At 45.4% G+C, this 17,816-nt stretch overlaps 1 protein-coding gene across 5 annotated transcripts in view; it reads right to left on the bottom strand.

Moving 5' to 3' along the window:
• SLC22A18 (solute carrier family 22 member 18) overlaps window positions 1–17,816 on the bottom strand; it is an 81,004-nt gene that overhangs the window by 7,858 nt on the left and 55,330 nt on the right. For all 5 annotated transcript variants that reach the window (XM_064425251.1, XM_064425255.1, XM_064425252.1 and 2 more), the window contains 4 exons: window positions 15,555–15,670; window positions 14,977–15,087; window positions 9,727–9,827; window positions 1,136–1,237 (listed from right to left, as the gene is read on the bottom strand). In XM_064425251.1, coding sequence (XP_064281321.1) covers window positions 1,136–1,237; window positions 9,727–9,827; window positions 14,977–15,087; window positions 15,555–15,670 — 430 coding nt within the window. The remainder of the gene's footprint in view (window positions 1–1,135; window positions 1,238–9,726; window positions 9,828–14,976; window positions 15,088–15,554; window positions 15,671–17,816) is intronic.

Here is a 17,816-nt window from a genome sequence, read left to right as displayed (position 1 = left end):
AGGAGCATGAAAGCTCTGTGCAGGTGTCCCATGTTAAGGGGGCATATTTCTTCCCAAAGAGCAATTGGAAGAGACCCTTCCAAAGAAGAATCCCCTGGAGCCTCAAAAAACCTCAGGGAGAGGGACCGTGCTGCATCTGCAGAGCCAACTCTTGGTCTACACCCATCCTTCAGCCTCATCTCAGACATGATTTAGCCTCAGATTAGCTAAGGTGTGTAGGTGCCTCACCTTATCCATGTAGCTGGGAGCCACAAACCTCAACACCCTCCAGGACTTGGCCCTGACCTCCCCACAGCTGCAGTACGGTTGTGGGAATGGCACTCATCCTACCTGCAGCAGTGGGAGCACCACCAGCGTCCTGGCAGCAAGGCTCAAGGCCAAATCCTGCAGGGAATGTTGAAAGGCTGATGCAGCCTTTGGGTCCACTGCACTGACAGGGACTGTAAGCACCTTTCCTCCATCCCCATGGGCTGGGCAGAGCTATCAGTGCCCTGAATGTGGCTTATCTGAGCAAACACAGTTCCCAGCACAGCTACCTACATCCACTCAGTTTTCCAATTACTGTTTGAGATTGGCATCAACCGTCGCCCATGCAGACGCAACCAGCAACAGCTAACATCATTTATCCCAAAATGGAGGAACAAAATTACTGCCTTGCTACCTCCTCCCCAATGTTGGAGGATCAGACAAAAATAAAGCCCCAGAAGGAAAGTGCACAATCTCTGTTGTCTCACTGCAATATACAACTGCAATGATTTTTCCCCACCGTAATCTTCATTTACTTTCTGGGTAGTCCAGGAAATGCAGTCGCTGACAAGACCAGGCCAGGATTTCTGTGCAAATCCGGTGACTCAGGAGGGACTTAGCGAGTTTCTGTGCAAGATTAATATATTTTTTAATCCCCATAACTATTACTCACACGGCTCTTTATCACGGCTTGGCGCAATGCTGACGTTGAGCGCGGCTCTCTTTTTGCAGAGGCCCAGGAGAGCTGGTTTGCCTTGCCCTGAAGGCCACCTGAGAGAGCCAGAGGTGGCACTTCCAGGGGCAGAGCTCACAGCCAGGTCTCGTAGACCTTGTGTCACTGCTTGTGACGTTATTAAAGGCATTGTGGGTGACTTCCCAGGCCACTTACCATGCCTAGGCCCACGCCGGCAAAGACGAAGACGCTGAGTCTGAGCAGGGTCATCTCCGAGCAGCGACTAGCGAGTTTCCCAACCACCAAACCCTGGACAACCTGGCAAGGAAACACATAAGCACAATTAAGCCTGATATAATACAATAATTTAAACAAACTCAAAAGAGAATTGCTACTTTCTTCAAGCAAACAGGTTCTTCCTTCAGGGTTTCTTTGACAATAAAGGACCTCACTGCCACAGTAAATGACTGGAAGGTGTGATCCATTATTTCAAATGTTTTGCTTTCTAGAGAGAGATCCATCCCATCACAGCTGGAAGTTTTACTCAGGGTGCATGCCTGAGTTTACCATCACTGCCTACTCAGCAGCAGTGACTGAAACTTTCTAAAGATGCTTGCAGATACAATTTGTGATGTGTTTGTGAAATACAGTTAATATTACGGTCTTCATTCTTGGCAAGACCTCTCAAAGAAAAACTGTACGTTTGTAAGCAAAGGAGGAAAAAGTCTGTACCTTCTCTTGCCATTATTTTAAACTATAAATATACAAATAGGGAGGTTCATAATTTTTAGGCAGGAAACAAGTATGACGGAGATGCTAATATCCAGTCCCGGCCGTACACGCAGATGTAAAGGATGGGGAACTGGTTCTACAGATTTTAAACAAAAACTGGGGGGGAAGGGAAGGAAGAGCAAAATATTAAAATCCCAGAAATTATTTTACTTTTCCAGCACTGTGCAGAGCATGGATTCCTTCTTTTATTTATCTGTTCAGCATCTCCCGTACTTCAGGTGATCCTGGCTCAAGTGGACATGAGAGGAAAGAGGCTGGAAGAGATCATGGTTAAACACTCTGACTGACTACAATACAGGGAAGGGACTGATAGGGATCTACTGGGTTTTCCCTACCTTGAAAGGCTTTGTTTGATCCAAATGAAAACCCCTCTGACTTGAAAGAAGACCTCTAGTTCAAAATGCTTTGTTTCACTTTATTTCTGTGGCAGTCCAACCTGGAAAACTTCAGCGGTCTGTTTGGACCAGGAATGACACTACACTACACTCAGCCTTGTTGTGTTAGTCCTTAGGCAGAAACCCAAAGTCAGCCAAAAGTAAATGAGTGCAAAATAAATGAGAAAGTAAGTTATTAAACAGAAAGGATATGTTAATCTACAATAACCAGTCAAAAAAAAAAAAGAAGCAAATAGCAGTAGAGTGAAAATGAAGTTGACATAAAGAACAATAGCTACAAAATTAATATATTTCCAACAGCATACAACTGAATGGGAAACCATCAAAATTCAACCCTTCACTTTGCTTCAGGGCACAAAGGATTTTTGACAAAAGGGAACACCACACCAAGAAGACATTCTGGCTCCTGTGTCCTTTTTTGTCATTGTCCCTGCCTTTGGCCAGGGCTTGAGAGCTTGGCTCACGTGTGCCCAGCTGCCATGTGCCACTGGCACAGGCTCTGCGTGTCCTTCCCAGGTCATGTCACCTGTCAAGCATCCCCTGGGACAGGAGGACCTGCTGTGGCACGAGGCTTGGACAGTGCCTAGGGTGACCTGAGTCATCCTGACCAAAAGCCCTGCCATGAGAGGAGGCTGATACCAGCCCCAGCAGCTGCTACTCCGGGGGTGGGTGGGGAAACCACTGAGTGACGCTCCATTAAGCTGAGTGCTCCAAAAAGGGAGAATCGTCATTAACTTTTTGCAACTTCCCAGTCCCTCCTACAGCTGGGGCCATGCTGAGTCACATGGGATGGGGGCTGAGCCTTGTCACAGGGCATGGAGTGACTCAAGGATGGCATCACCTGAACCCCAGTGTGGCTCTGCTGAGCCATTGGAGGAAAGGAAACATTTCCCAATTTGCCCAGACTTGAATGGCATATTTTATTGGGATACACCGTGCAGGCACAGCCCAGTCCCTGCCCTCCCTTGAGTCATTAGGGTATGGCATCAGCAACGTCCCTGCTCTGATGGCCATGGGAGTGGCATTCCCAAAAACGTTGCCATCACTGCACACGAGCCCCTGCGTGAAGGCAACAAGCACCACTGCAGCAGAGACAGGCTCTGAGCAGGCAGGACCAGGAGATGTGCAGAATGAGCTGTCCTCAGAGTCAGCAGAGCAGAGGGATTGTCCTCGTGCCAATGCTGCCATTCCCCATGGGCTTTCCCACCACTTGGACTGTGGCAATAAAAAGCTCAAGGTAAAACATCACTGCTGAATCAACCAGCTTGGCAAGGGGACTATTTCCAAGGGCAAGAATGAGCCCAAGTCACCTGCTTTCCCCTTGGGGTTGGGCAGCAATCCTTAGATGGCAGTCCCCCCACGGGCTATCTGGGCTGCCTGCCTTCCTCCCCAGCAAGGGCACTGCTGATCCAGCCATGAAACCCAGGCAGACAAGGCCCATCATCCTGATTTTGGACACAGAGCCTTGATTTAGGCACTAGATAATATTTCCAGTCACCAGTAAGTCTGACCTCACTTTCCAGTCTGAATTTAGACCTGAAAACCCATTACTTCCAGTCTGCAATTTTCCCTGAGCTCCTGGGCTGGCATGAGCAGCACCTGCCTGCACAGGTACATCTGGGAAGGTGAAAGGTGGCTCATGTGCACTCTCCCATGTCAGTTTGGACATGTGCTGCTGGTTTACCAGAAGGTAATGGGGACATCCCAGGTGACTTGGCCATCACCACTACCATGGACAAGCTCTGGTAGCTGATAAATGGAATTTATCCTTCTTTTTATTCTTACTGGTGTGTTCTGAGCTTTCTTCTTGCACATAAACTCCCCTTGAGATCAACTGCAATGGGCCTTACCCTCCTGCATTTCATTTTGCTTGGATGGTGCTTGCCTTTGTAACCTGACCTCCTTTGAAGTCGGGGAAGAGCCAGTGTACCTGGCTGGAATGCCTTCTGCCATCAATAAACAAAAGAGAGAGGAAATTGTTTGCAAGTGAAATAACAGGCACTGCCTGTGGCTGTGTACATATGTCACAGGAAAAACCAACTCATCTTTTTTTCCGCCCCCCTCTCCTTCTTTAAAGGCAAATAAGTCTCCCAATAAATGCATAAGAACAGCCAAATCTCTGTTCATCATTTTCTGCATTCAGCAAGCTGGGGATTTGTTACACTAGTCCAGCAAATCACATGGAAAAATACTCTCTTGCCTCTATCACTGCATTTGGTTTCTGGGAAAACAGCTGCTCCCATTTGCTCAGAAAGGCCAATTACCCATTTGACTGTTAACCTCTAACACATTTCAGGAACCCCTTCTTGCAGGATGGAAAAGATTGTATTTGAAAGTCCAAGGTGCTAGTTTTTGGAAGACTTTTGAAGCACCAGCCTTGCTGCAGGGAGCTGCTGCTGAGCTGACTGGCACCTGCAAGAAGCTGACCTCACCTGGGGAGGTCAGAGGAGTTATGCAGATGCTCAGCTGCTCCTCTGAGCTCAGAGGATGTGGGACTGTTGCTGAAGATTCCTCCATCAGCACGGATTGAAAGCTTGACAGAGCCCAGCAACAAAATCAGTTCCCTTTCACCTGACAGCTTGGCAATGGAAAGCTGCAGAGGTCGGAAAGGCAGACACAGCAGGCCAGATAAGCTGGTACAGCCTCGCAGAGGAGATGCAGGGCCCCATCCCTAGCAGAGATAGCATGATTCACATCAGAAGCTGCCTCCCACGCCCTGGACCCGTATCTCGCCTTTGAAATTGTGCCGGCTGGCAGTTCCCAGGCGGGCCAGGCCGGGAGGGACCTGCTGGGGCAGACCACGGGGGTCAGCACAGCCCACGGGGCTCTTCTGCCCAGGCTGAGCGCGGTGCAAAGCCCGTGCTGGGGAAAAGGGAGCTGCTTTACTGACACAGCCATGCCAGGAAGCGCTTGAGCAGTTCAGGTCTTGTGGGGGGCGGTGGGACTGGAAGGAGGGATGATGGTGAGGACCAGACTGCTGAAGGCAGCACTTTGCCAAGCAGGGGGAAGAGGACGGTGTGTTTTGCAAACTCCAGCCTAATCGCTTTCTTTCCCCCTCCAACCCACCCCCCTCCACAGATATAAATCCTTCAAAGCGAGGAAACTGGAGAACTTTCTGTTTGTTGTTGCAAGGTCCTTTCACTAAGTGGGTTTTCCCCCTAGGCATACCTGGTTGTAATTAAATCCCCGGCTCTTTAATCATCTCTTTTGCTGTGTAGGGAGAAAAAAAAAGCGAGAGGGACAGACTGGTGATAAGATGATACGCAATGTAAATCTCTCCTCCAGGAATCTCTCTCATCTTTTCAGGATCACTCCGTACCAACTTGTCCCTCCAGAAGCTGCACAGCTAGAGGTGGAGTTTGTATAACAATACAAATTTAAATGCAGTAAATAGAACAGATGTCTTATGATTTCTTGATCCTCAGGGTTATAAATATATACCCCTTTGTCCCACCCAGAGTTTTGTTTGGTGCATTTTGCTTTGGTTTCTTTTTTTTTTTTTCTGAGCAAAGTTCTGAAAGGAAAGTTTCCCCCACCCCCTCCCATGGTTTGAAATCTAAGCATCAGATGTGACTTCAGATATCAACTGGGGACTCCAGGTATTTCACTTGCCTAATCCTCCGGCAGCATTTTCCAAGCCACATACTACACCTGGAAGGTGTCTATGCTATCACACTTGCAAACCCAAGGAAAAAAAAAAAAGAGTCTAGGTTCATTTTTGCCTATTACTCAAAATGAAATCATTTTAAACCATTATGAAATTAATTATTCTCTGGAGAGAGACTGAATGGCATTTCACACTGCCAGGCATTCACTATGAGGGAAATGTCATTTACATGCCTTCTCAGATGAGAGGGCTCTGGAAGCCCAGCCCTGGAGGACAGAGGGATTCTGTCCCTGACGGGCTCTCATAACTCTTGCCTGGAGACCTACCAGTGATCAGATAAAGATGCTTCAAGCACATCATGAGCAAGGGAATCTCTACAGTGCAGGCTGCCTGGTGCAGAGGCAGCTCCCCTGCTGTCTGCCCGCCTCTCCTCATTTCGTTATCTCCCACACAACTTCTCTTCACCTGGCACAGTCCCAGCTCATCAGACAGCCCCACACTTTCAGGGTGCTTCAAGAATCACTGCAGAGACCTGGATTGCTTGAATCACCCCCATGTGTTACTTTCATTTCCCCAGCAGTCCATTCCAGCCTCGGTCATATTCCATTTTCTGAGCCACAACTCTGTTTCCTCATCAGACAGTTCTTTGCCTCAATGCTGTCTCACTGCCTTCCCACACCCCCATTCCTGACCTTGCCTGGCTGTGTCCTGACCCAGACACGAGCCCCATTCCCACCCTCACTGCACTTCACCCTGCCCAAACTTTCCCGTATCCCCTGCTGTTAGATGATGCTCACCACAGGATGAGGCTGAGGAGCTCTGGATGGGATCCCTCAGTGATGCCTGAATTAGTGGTGTGTCTAAACTAAATCCCTCCATCTGCAGAGAGGGCAAACACCTCACCTCCTAGAGGGTCTGTGTTTCTGTGCTGATTCCCCATGCAAAGAGCTGTTTGGGATAGCAGTGACAAAGAATTTGAGTTGCCTACTTAAAATGAGGTGGACTGACTCAAAGCCTCTCAAATTCTCCTCTCTAGGTACTCTGCAGCTGGCTTGAATGAGAGGAATGAGGAGAAACAGATTCTTACAGTGCATTGGCCACTTCTCACCACAGCAGGTCAAATGAGGTTGGGAAGCTGAAAAACTAGATTAAGCAACTGGAGCATAATATCCTTGGGGTGGGAGAGGAAGGCAGGAAGACACCATCAGTATTTGAGTCATCCTGGGATTGCTGATCAGGCTGGGAAAGGGAGCTGCAACATTGCCTTCCATAAGAAGAATATGTAAGTTTTGAGAATATTTAATTTAAAAATTAGAAACTACAATAACACAAAGAAATAATTTCCCCCTTAATTTCTTTAATGTCCCCTTCTGGCTATAAAAGTCCTTAAACACTATCTTTTTCAAGTCCAGGAAAAGATGCAAACATGGGTGACAGGTTTCCTCTAACAGAAGGGCTCAGGGCAAGTCCAAGAGGATGGGAAAAACCTCACAATGATTTACAGAAGGGCAAACTAAAGAATAAAAAAAAAAAATCAAAGCTGAGTATCTGGCTGATGAAATTCACTGAAAATTACATTGTATTCCTTATGAATAAAGCTGTCATTTACTCAGTGAAGTGGGGAAGCCAGTCAGCAGATATTAATCATCGTTCACCTATCCAGATTGGTGGAATTCACTTGCACCTTAATCTGCATTTGTATCTCAGCAGTATCAATTCACTATACAGCAGAAACAAATGAATCTGAAATGCCAGCTTAGGCAACACAAGCAGCTCTGGGGCTCAGCAGGACAGAGCCAGCACACTCTATTCCCTGCCTGCTAGAGCAACCCAAACAGAAAGCAACCATAAAACATTAACCCAGACACCATACACAAAAGATATCTTTGGGTGGTTCTAGACAGATACCTGAAAGCAAAGACATGAAATCTAATGTTTTACAGTAATTTAAAAGCCAGGCTGAGAGTGAGAGTTCAGTTTGGTCCAGTTGAGGATCTTGTTCTGCATAAACCAGAGTAGAGTTTGGAACTGCCACTGTAGGATAGGCTTAGCAATATGGATAGAAACTGCATGGATGTATGAAAGAAAACTGCCTGGCTGATAGAAGCCAGTTTCTGTGTCCAATGTCCCAAGGCAAAGACTCCCCAGCAGAGTAGATGCTGCACCTGAGCCTGCAGGGCCCTGCTGGGCTGGATTGTGGCAACAGGAATGATTGGCCTCTGTGGGATGAAACTCGGTGACTCTGGGAAGGGTCAGGTCCCTGGTTAGCCCTGGCATCTGACCATCCCTGAGGAAGCAGAGTGGATGCTGTAATTCCCATATCTTCCAGGGCTGTGTCTCTCTGTGGGGTACCCCAGCAGGGCAGAGGAGGTAACCTTATCTACAGCAGTTTCAACCAAACTAACCTGGGGAACAATGGCACTGAAGGCAGACAGATATTCCAGACATAACAGCAGTGTCCTCAAGACAGATATCCTGGACCTAGCAGCGGAGTCTAGGCTCCATCTAGCCACACAAAGGCACTCCTTACAAGAGCTCTTGCTGCCCACGTTGCCCAGCTCTAAACAAGCACACCACAGCCATGCTGCAACTCCAGATTTTATTTCTGCCTGTGTAACAGGGGTTTAACTGGTATGTCTTGAGTTAAAAGCCCAGCTGTGGGGAGTCCTTCTGTATTCAAATGGGGAAGAAGATATGGGTCAGTGACTTGGCTCCTCTAAAACCTGAGTGATTCCTGCAGATCCTGGTCTAGGAGGCAGCATATGAGGCTAACATAGGGAAAGCCTCTGAAAGCAGTGGAGTTTGGATCAGAAGTTTGCTTTGGAAAGCAGCTGCTGATCACCCCACTTTTCACACTGTTTCCATACTGTGCACTGGCAAACTGGTCTTCTTTCCAAAGAGGCTGAATGGGACTGCATTCAGCAGGCTGGAGATGTCCACAGGACCAAGAGACAACTAGTCCAAAGCCACCTCACAGGAGGGGCATGGCAAAGGCACCATCTGCTCAGCTCCAGCCAGTTTACACTGCAGAATCCAGCTGCTGATGTACAGCCATGCCTGTCTGCTGCTCTACCAAGATGCCCAGATTTGGTGAGACCAGGCCAGAGCACAAGTGACTGGCAACACCATCCAAATCACAAAGGAAACAGCTTAAGCTGCCATTCCCCAAATGAGAAGTTCCCACAGGAACTCTGTGGCAATACCCAGGAAATGAAGAGGATTTAATAACAAGACCACTCTCCTTCAGGATATTGCTTAACTTGCATTCCTGCTTTGGGGCTTGGTTATAACCATCTGCTGCTTTTTCTGCAAAATCATTAAGCCTCTTCCTCCAAAAGGAACACTCTGCTATAACACAACACTGCACTTTCTTGACCCTATTACTGCTTAATTCAGCTGACTTTTTCCTTTTACCCATTTTGCTAGTCTCCTAACCATGTTCTGTCACCCACCTTTCTGTGCTTTGTTGTTGGGGTGGTTTTTTTGTTTCTTTTTTTTTGTTTCTTTTTTTTTTTTTTGGAATCACAAGCTTGCTGTGCTTGTTTCCACACAGCAGAAACAAGTTCTTCTACACTGAAGGGATCTTCAATGAAAACACCAGTAAGGTTGTCTGCTTTCCTGAGAGTACTGGGTGCTACTGTAAAATGCAAATCAACTAACCTGCACCAGGAAAAACCTCAGCCAAGGCACTTTAGCTTCAATGTAAGTTTTGTTACAAAACCCAGGACATATCAGTCCAAGGAAATTTTAGCTCTACAGCTTAAAGATTCACAGAGAGGGACAAGGGGAAGAAAGCTTTCAGGACACTCCTTGCTCCAATTTCTTCCCATTCCAAGGAACAGAATAAATTTGGAGTCACTTTTCTTTTTGAAGCTAACTTCCATATGGCAGAGTTAGGATTTGCCTGTCAATAATGCACCTGGATTTGGAAGAGGATGTGTACAGAAGGTAGTGAATTAGGTAGCAGTGTGGCAAGCTAATCTGTCTAAGAGGGGGACTTGCACCTCACTTACCATTTGAAGGACACCAAAATATGACATCAGATATCCAGACTCCACTGCTTCCAAGCCAAAGAAATCCATAGAGATGATGGAAAACATAATCATGAACAAACCTGGAGGGAGAGTTAATACAAAGAGTACATCAATACACTTGCAGTGCATGTAATAGCCCTGCTCCCAGTCACCACCAGTACAAGTCAGTAGCTCTCCCTGGGTTTGCCAGAACTGGGTGTAAACATGAGCACAATCCTATTCAAAGTCATTGTAGTAATTTAATCTTTAAATGTTAACTTTTTTATCCCCCTTACTTTCATCTTTAAGTAATGTGACTATGTAGGCTGTAGTTTCAGCTGTTAATTATAAACTGGTAAATATTTGTATCACTGAAGCCAGGCTAACCACTAAGACAGCAAGAAAACATTTGTTCAGACAAGACTGTAACCATAAAAATAATCTGATTGGATTCCTCACCCCTTTTGCCTGACTTCAGATATTCTCTGTGGGGAACAGCCCAGTGACATCAGCCAAAATGCAGTGGTTTCACTGCACACCTCAGCAACGATGTCCAGGGAATGTGAAAAATCTCTTGTGAGGACTGATAGCAATGTCAACACTAGCAGTCAGGAAAGTGTGGACAGAAAGAGCATAGACCAGGGCTGCTTTTCAATTGAGGCAATTTCTGGAAAGTGTAACAGAGAACATCCACTCAATCTCAAATGAAAATACAATAGTGTGTGTTTTCCCCACTGCCAAACATACACAAATACAGGCGAGCTTGCACATGCTCCCAATCTCCAGAGAGAGCCATCAAATTAAAAATATTATGTCAAAACACTGCACTTCAAGTGTGGTGTGGGGTAGGAGTCTGCTGCTTCCCCTTGTGCACCTGAGATGGACCAAGTCAGTAGGAACTTGGGGCTCTCTGTGTGAGAAGAACCCCACGATGTGCCTGTCAGAGATCGCTGATCCTTCTGGGAGAGAAGAGGCCAGATGACTTTTAGCAGTCCTGCCTTTCCTTGTAAGATCCGCTGAGTTGTAAAGACTGGGTAGAAAGGAAGCCCTGTTCCTCTCCTTCCTGAGAAAAACAGAATGCAGGAGGCAATGTGTGAGGACTGAGAAGACAGCTGTTGGCCTGGAAAAATGACATGGCATGGGGAGGATTTGCCAGCTTTTCCTGGAAGGATGAAGAGGGTGATTCCAGATTGTTGGTTAAAACACCGTGGAGGACTCGCTTCCTAACAAACAAGAACAACTCCACTGCATCCAGCAGCCCAACCCCAGCGCCACCAGAGCAGCACCTGCAGCAACAAGGACGTGCCTCCAGGCACCCCAGGCCTTTGCCTGGAGGGAGCACCACCCTCCCATCCCAGGACCTGCCACAAAGCCTTCCTGAACCCCACCTTAACAGGAGTAGCTGCACCCCAGCTGGCTCCATGGGGCTGGGAGAGAGGCATGGGGGGGCAGGAAGGGCACCCTGCTCTTCTACTCTCCAGCTTTGTGGAGAAGGTGCCTGGGAGCTGGGGCTCATGAAGATCTATGGCTTTGCCACACTCCTCCACAGAGAGCACCCGTTGTTATCCAGTTACTTTGAAATTGCTCTCTGCTCAAGCCAGCTTAAGGTAACATGCAAATACCAGTATTTACTCACAACACCCAAATCAGGCAGCAGGGTTGCATATGTTTATAAAAGGCACACGTGATGAAATGAAAGAAAAGCCACACTTGGTTTCACTTGTAGGAAGATTAGATGGAAGCAGGAGCTCGCCCCTCATCCTGCACCCCCCCCCACTGCAGGTACCACCTAGGAGGGGCTTGGCCTCCCTACATACCTGATGCTTCTTCCTGGTACTGTGCTCCAGCTTCTACAGCTCCTCTCCCCTTTGAAGTCCCTCATCATGTTAAGACAGATTTGGATCTTTCTCCTCCAAACAAGCTGCTTTCTTTTGCAGCAGGGGAACAGGCTGTGCTCTTTAATTGGAATTATACATTGCAGGCTCCCCTGGAGGTGCAAAGGTCTCATTTTCAGATGGGTGTCACCCCCTGTGCCTGCATGGTCCCTTAAAGACACCTGCAGGAGGGAGATCCCCTTTGCCCCTCTTCTCTCAGAAACTAAGGTAGTCTCTCCCACTGGTAACACATTTCTTGATGAAACCCACAAGGCAAGCCTCAGACTGAACTAAATAAAGATGTTATGCTCTTTGGAACAAGCATTTCTTACAAAGATCTCAGCAGGTTCCCAGCTGGGTAGGCTGCAGGCCAGCTGAGTGCAGCACATAAATAATGGTAAGCCTCAGTCCACGATGACAGGCTCAATGTGGGAAAAAAAATTAAAGGAAAATAGCATAAAATACCCTCAGAAACCTTGCCTTTTTGAGGATGTTTAAGAAAAGGGTGAGCTCCTTAGAAAACCTGGCATTAGTGGGATGAATAACAAAGGTTATGCAGCAGAAAGCAGGGCAATGGTTTGTGAGATGCAGTAACAATGACAAAAAGCACCAAGGAAAATCAGGAGAGCAAACCCTATTTTCAAAAAAAACCCCAAAAAAAAAAGCACCAAAAATAAAAAGAAAAAAGATGTGGCACGTCTGAAAGCAGCCTGTAGTTTTGGAGGGCCAGTTTAGCAATCCCTACTGCAAGATGGTGTGAGAAGGCAAGCACAGCCTCTGGGAGCTCATCCCAGCCCTCCTACGCTGGACTGGAAATGTGATGGGATGCAGAGCCCCAAGGCTCACTGCAAAACACTGCTCAACATGTGAAAGAAAATCTAAAAAACGGGATGCAGGTGCTAAAGCAATCATGCTGAAATCAGATTTTCCAAAGGGATTAGGCAGCCAAAGGTTCATAGAAGCATCTATTTATCAACATTTTCAAGGCCCTGGTGATTTCTTGTCAATGAGAGTTACGTTTGATATTTTTATCCTCTTGTTTTTTTTTATTTCTGTCTCTTATCTACCACAATGCAGTGAGGCTCTCTTTTCCCAGGTCAGCTGAGAAGATAACTCGGCTGTGCTGGAACTGTCTGCTGCCTGTCCAATCCCTGGCAGCTCCTTTCCTGCAAGAGGCACAGAGCCCACATCTCTGCTTTTATGCAACACAGGGAGGAGGTTCCCAGCCCTGCAGCCCTCCCGGGGAGGTGCTTTCAGCATCAAATGAGCTAATTTTAGACAACAATGAGATCCATAAGGAACAAAAGATTTTCTTTGCTGTATATCAAGACTTGTTTACAAAGTAAATAGAAAACGGTCTGTAATTTGGGCAATCTAATTAATGATACAGTTGCAGCCTGGGGATGAAAGGTAAATGAGCTCATGAGGAGCTCAGCCTCCAGCTGTGAGGTGCAGAGCATTAGTGATGGCCAGATCCCCTTTCAGCTGCCAGCAGTTTGGTCAGTGACCTGAAGTGAAGGGAGACTTGCAAAGAGAAGTCACTGAGATTTTAATTACTCCTCACAAGTAGCAGGAATGCCTCAAGTGAACCTTCTCCTGCCCTTACAGAAATATTCCCAGTATTTCAGTGACAGTGCCTTAAATCCCAGTGCCTGCCTTAAATCCCAGCTTCACTGTCTCCATCCTCTTTGCCTAGAAACTGCCTAGCAGTTTTGGGCAGGAGATGTTTATTTTAATTCAGTGAGCATTTTTGCTTTGCACAGGGAAAGAATGGATTCTGTGACAGGCAGGAATTTACATTTCGGCAGGAATGTCTAATGCAAAGTGCATTTTGCCTGGCCTTTGGAAAAGAGAGAGCACACAGGAAATTACTGTGGGAAGCTCACATGGATGCAGTCTCAGGCATTTTTAACAGAGGAATGAATGCTACTTTCAGATGAGAAATGAGTCAGAATCATCTAAGAAAACTCATTTAAACATCCTTCTCATTCTGTGAAATGCTGTCATTTTATACACTTTTTGGAATGCAGTTTTAGAAGTTTATTTTCTTAAGAACCAAAAAAATTGCACTGCTAGGTAGAGCCAACAGTGGTTTGAGACTCTATCCTGTCCCTAGGGACAGGGGTAGGACCAGCTGGCATTACTGATCTCAGCCAGCACCAGCTACACACAGGGAAAAAAAGCCCAGAAATCGTTTACTTCCAGCTCCAGTTGGACTCATTCCCCTAGAGATATAGCAAGAAATAACAGATGAGCCTGACCAAGCCCAGGAATGCCATCCCCTTCCAATTCAGCCACACTTCACAGCCAAATTTACTTTCATTTGTAAAATGAATTTACACTTTACAAATTAGCATTTAATTTGTAAATCATGTTTTGTGTTTTTTAAACTTCAAGGGCTTCTCCAGACAAAAATGAATTGGAAAAAGATGCAAAGTCTACAAGATCCATGATACACACGTGTTATGATGTGCACAAAGTTCAGTTCTTGAAATCATCATCAAGAGAAACTGGACCTTTTGGGTTTGACTGGGAAAAGAGCCGTGAAGGCTTTGTATGTGGAAGGGCAGATAACATCACCCTGTCCTTACACATCACTGATGAGGATGACATTCAGCTTGTCTCTAGTCAAGTGTGTGGAGAAAGAAGTTGGAGGGTAGGCAAAATTGAAGATTATTAAATTGTGCCCAGGGATACATAGTTAGGTAAATAGGGAGATATGAATCCTGCCAGACAGCAACTGACTCAGAGGAAGCAGGGAAAGAGATGGGTTTGGGAAAGGTTTGAGGGATCAGCAAGTTCCTACCATGACAAAAAAAAAAAAAAAAACCAAAAAAACCCAGCAGAATATATAAGGAAGAGAAGGATAAGCATCCCCATCAATGTGGAAGGGAAGACACATGCTGTGGGGGTCCCCTGTGTGCAACTTGGCCCTCTCATCCATCAACAATTTTTAATTGCTGGGAAAAAGGTTAGGATACACCTTAAAAACACTAAGTAAAATCAGAAAGGACCTCAGTTTTTCTGGCAGAGGACAATTTTCTTCTGCTCTGAAGAGCTTACAGCCCCAAGAGAAATGACAGACAAGAGGAAAAAACATTTGCAGTGAGGGGGATGGAGAGATGAAGTGATTTGCCAAAAGTCCCAGATGCAGCTTATGACAAGTAGTGTGTTGGACATTAAGCCCAATCCCTGGCTTTTGACCCTGTGTAGCTGAGACTACCTGAAAGCATCCAGCACCAAGTTAGGAGGTGAATCCTCACTGCTCTGTGATCAAAAGCAATGTGCTTCCAGTAACTTGAGACAAGCCTGGCCTACAGTGTACATCATCCTATTCTAAATGCATCAGCAATCATGGGCAATGGGTGAGATTTACCTATGGGAAGTCCAGCAAAGACCTTGACTATGAAAACTTCCATTACTCCCGGAAACTTCATCAGGCGCAGGATTTCTCTGATGCTAAACAAGCTGCCAGACTGTGATGTGCCTGCAGAGGATGACATATGAGTTAATATTCTTTTTATACAGGTTAAGGGTAGAAAGCAGGAAACTCTGAGGCTCTGCTCAGGTTCAAAAACCACCCCAAAACCACATCTCTGCTGCACCAGCTTTGTGCCAATGTCAGGAGGTTGGCAGTTGGTGCCAGGTCTGCATGCAGAGGAACCCTCTGAGACAGTGGGGTTTCCTCTCCTGTCAGACCAAACTAACCCCCAGCAAGGCCTCCACAATCACCTCTTCTGAGACTGGAAGAGTGCAATTCTACATGGCAGAGTGATCAATATATTTGGAATAATCCTCTTCCATAAGCTCAGCTTAGACATTGAAGTGTCAGCATCTCAAGGCTGGGACCTTTTTGCCCTTAAATGCAACTCCAAGGTCCTCCAGCAGTTCTTGCAGCATGTCAATCCCCTGCCCCTTTTCATGTACTATTTTTCAGAAACACAAAATACTCACTGTGCTCTGTCATGTGATGGTCTGACTTTGGTGTAGACTGAGAAGGGATCCAAATCACTGCTATCAGGGTGTTGATGAGACTTCCCACCAGCCCAACATATGCAGGAACATAAACACTGCAAACAGAAAAAATACAGATAACTGGATAAATACCATCAACAAGGTATTTATACCTCCATCCTGCAAAGGCTTGGGCATTTGATGATGAGCAATTCCCCTTCAAGTCACAGTATGTACGGCATTGAAAGAACTCACATCCTTTCATGGATGGTTTGGGTATGACCACAGTTTGAAATTTCACCAAAAGACAGCTATTTTTATCAAGATAGTTTATAATTTTATTAATAATAGGATATAATACAATGCTTTTAATTCTCAAAGTGTCAGGGGAAAGGAGCTATTCTTGGTTTAATGAAGCTTCGAAATCCTCCCACAGAAAGCACAGCATCTGCTGTTAGAATCCATCTAATCCCTGTCTAATCCCCAATTTCATTAGTGTAAGTATCATCTCACTCCTTGAAATTTCTCAGTGAAATAGAATTAACTTAAGGAAAGTAATCAAGTTGATTAAGGATGGTAGAATATGACCTACAAGCAGAACTAAACCCACCAGAGAGATTACACCATTTGAAAAGGGGGCATTAAAATAAAAACTATCTCTCAGAATGCCAAACAGTGAATCTTTAACAGAAGTAGGGCCACATCCTTGGGTGGAGGCACAGTGAACAGAAATTATTAACTATAGCTATACAATAATAAAAAGGAACAATTACAACTTATCTAAAAAACACAAAGATGAAAAAGTCAATAGAGCCAGTAATTAGTCCCCAGTTATCACTGTCCTCTTAAGAGAAGATTAGGAAAGTACTCTTCCTAGTGTTTCAGGGTATGTGGGAAGATTCCACACTCCAGAGGGCTTTAATTTTAACAAAGGCAGTAGAGCAAAGTCCAGGCCTGGAAGCCTGAAACTGAGGGAAGTCAAGCTGAAAACAAAGAGAGAAGCTTGTTTTAACAGTGAGAGCAATTATTCACTAAACCAGCTCATTAAAAGTCTCCCCCATCATGAGAACCCAGTTAGTTGTAGGGTTTCCTAAAACATGGGCTTAAAACCAACCACAGGAAGGAGGTTTGGGGTGGAAATGCCCAGCAGAAACACCAAAGACTGGTGTCATGTAGGCTACAAGATGAAGTGACCACCATGGTGCCTTGGAGGCATCCAAATTTAAGCATTTTGACTTCAGCAGAGTAATGCCTGGATTTCACCAGAGAAGGCTTTGCAGTTTTGCAGATCCATGCAGACTTGGAGGTGAGTGTGCCATCCCTGCATTGCCAGCAACCTGTGCTGCCACAAATAAGATGTAAAAGTGAGCTGTGAGCCCTCAGCTGATGCTCCCTGTGATCCTGCTGATGAGACACTGCTTATTGCCTGTTTTTTTACTGCAGATTTCCTTGTCAGGCTACGGTGCATGTTTTTCGTTAAATAACCAGCAGCACCAATTGTAAAAGCCTCGAGTTTCCTCCATGCTAGACAAAGGTGCAGTCTGAATAATTTCTGGAGTATTATTTAAGCCACAGAGCAAGACAGTCAAGGACTGGGATGCAAACAAGCAAAAAAAGCATCAGAGAACAAATATAAATATACATATATACACACACATATTCCCGCTAATAGTAACAGCAAAATCCCAGCTGAATATGTTAATTCTCATTAATTATTATTAAAACAACAAAGCCAGATAATATCTTTCTGCAAAAGGACTTAGCACAGTAATTTAGACCTGCTGCCTTCTATCCGTCAAGCTGCTTGACTAATTAACTCAGACCACAAAATTAGTCATTTACCGGATCATTACTTTTCATTTTTAGTGCAGCAGATTGCCACTTTCTAAATTAAAATTATATGCCAAGCAGTTCCCAAACTACTGAAATCAAATTTGTGGACAAAATGTTTTTATCTGAGACATCCAGAATTTCTACTTTGCATTGCAACATAAATTAAATTTACTAAGAAAATAAAAAGGATAAAATAACCAAAATAAGTAGCTGCAGCTAGCTAAATGTATGGGGGTGGGGGTTGTGATTTTTTTTTTTTTTTCTGGGAGTTTCTCTATTTCAAGCTTTCATTCTGATATGTAAAAAAACACATCTCAAATTTCTTTATCAACCAGATGAACTTCCTTTCCAGCTCTACTTTTTCCTGAGGTTGTCCAGAATCCCACATACCAATGTAAATATGTTTTACTCTTCGCATCCAAGAAGAAT

Source organism: Passer domesticus, chromosome 6 (assembly GCF_036417665.1).
Source record: "Passer domesticus isolate bPasDom1 chromosome 6, bPasDom1.hap1, whole genome shotgun sequence".
Lineage (NCBI taxonomy): Eukaryota > Metazoa > Chordata > Aves > Passeriformes > Passeridae > Passer > Passer domesticus.
Note: the sequence above shows the minus strand (reverse complement) of the source record. Positions and strands in the feature narration are given on the sequence as shown.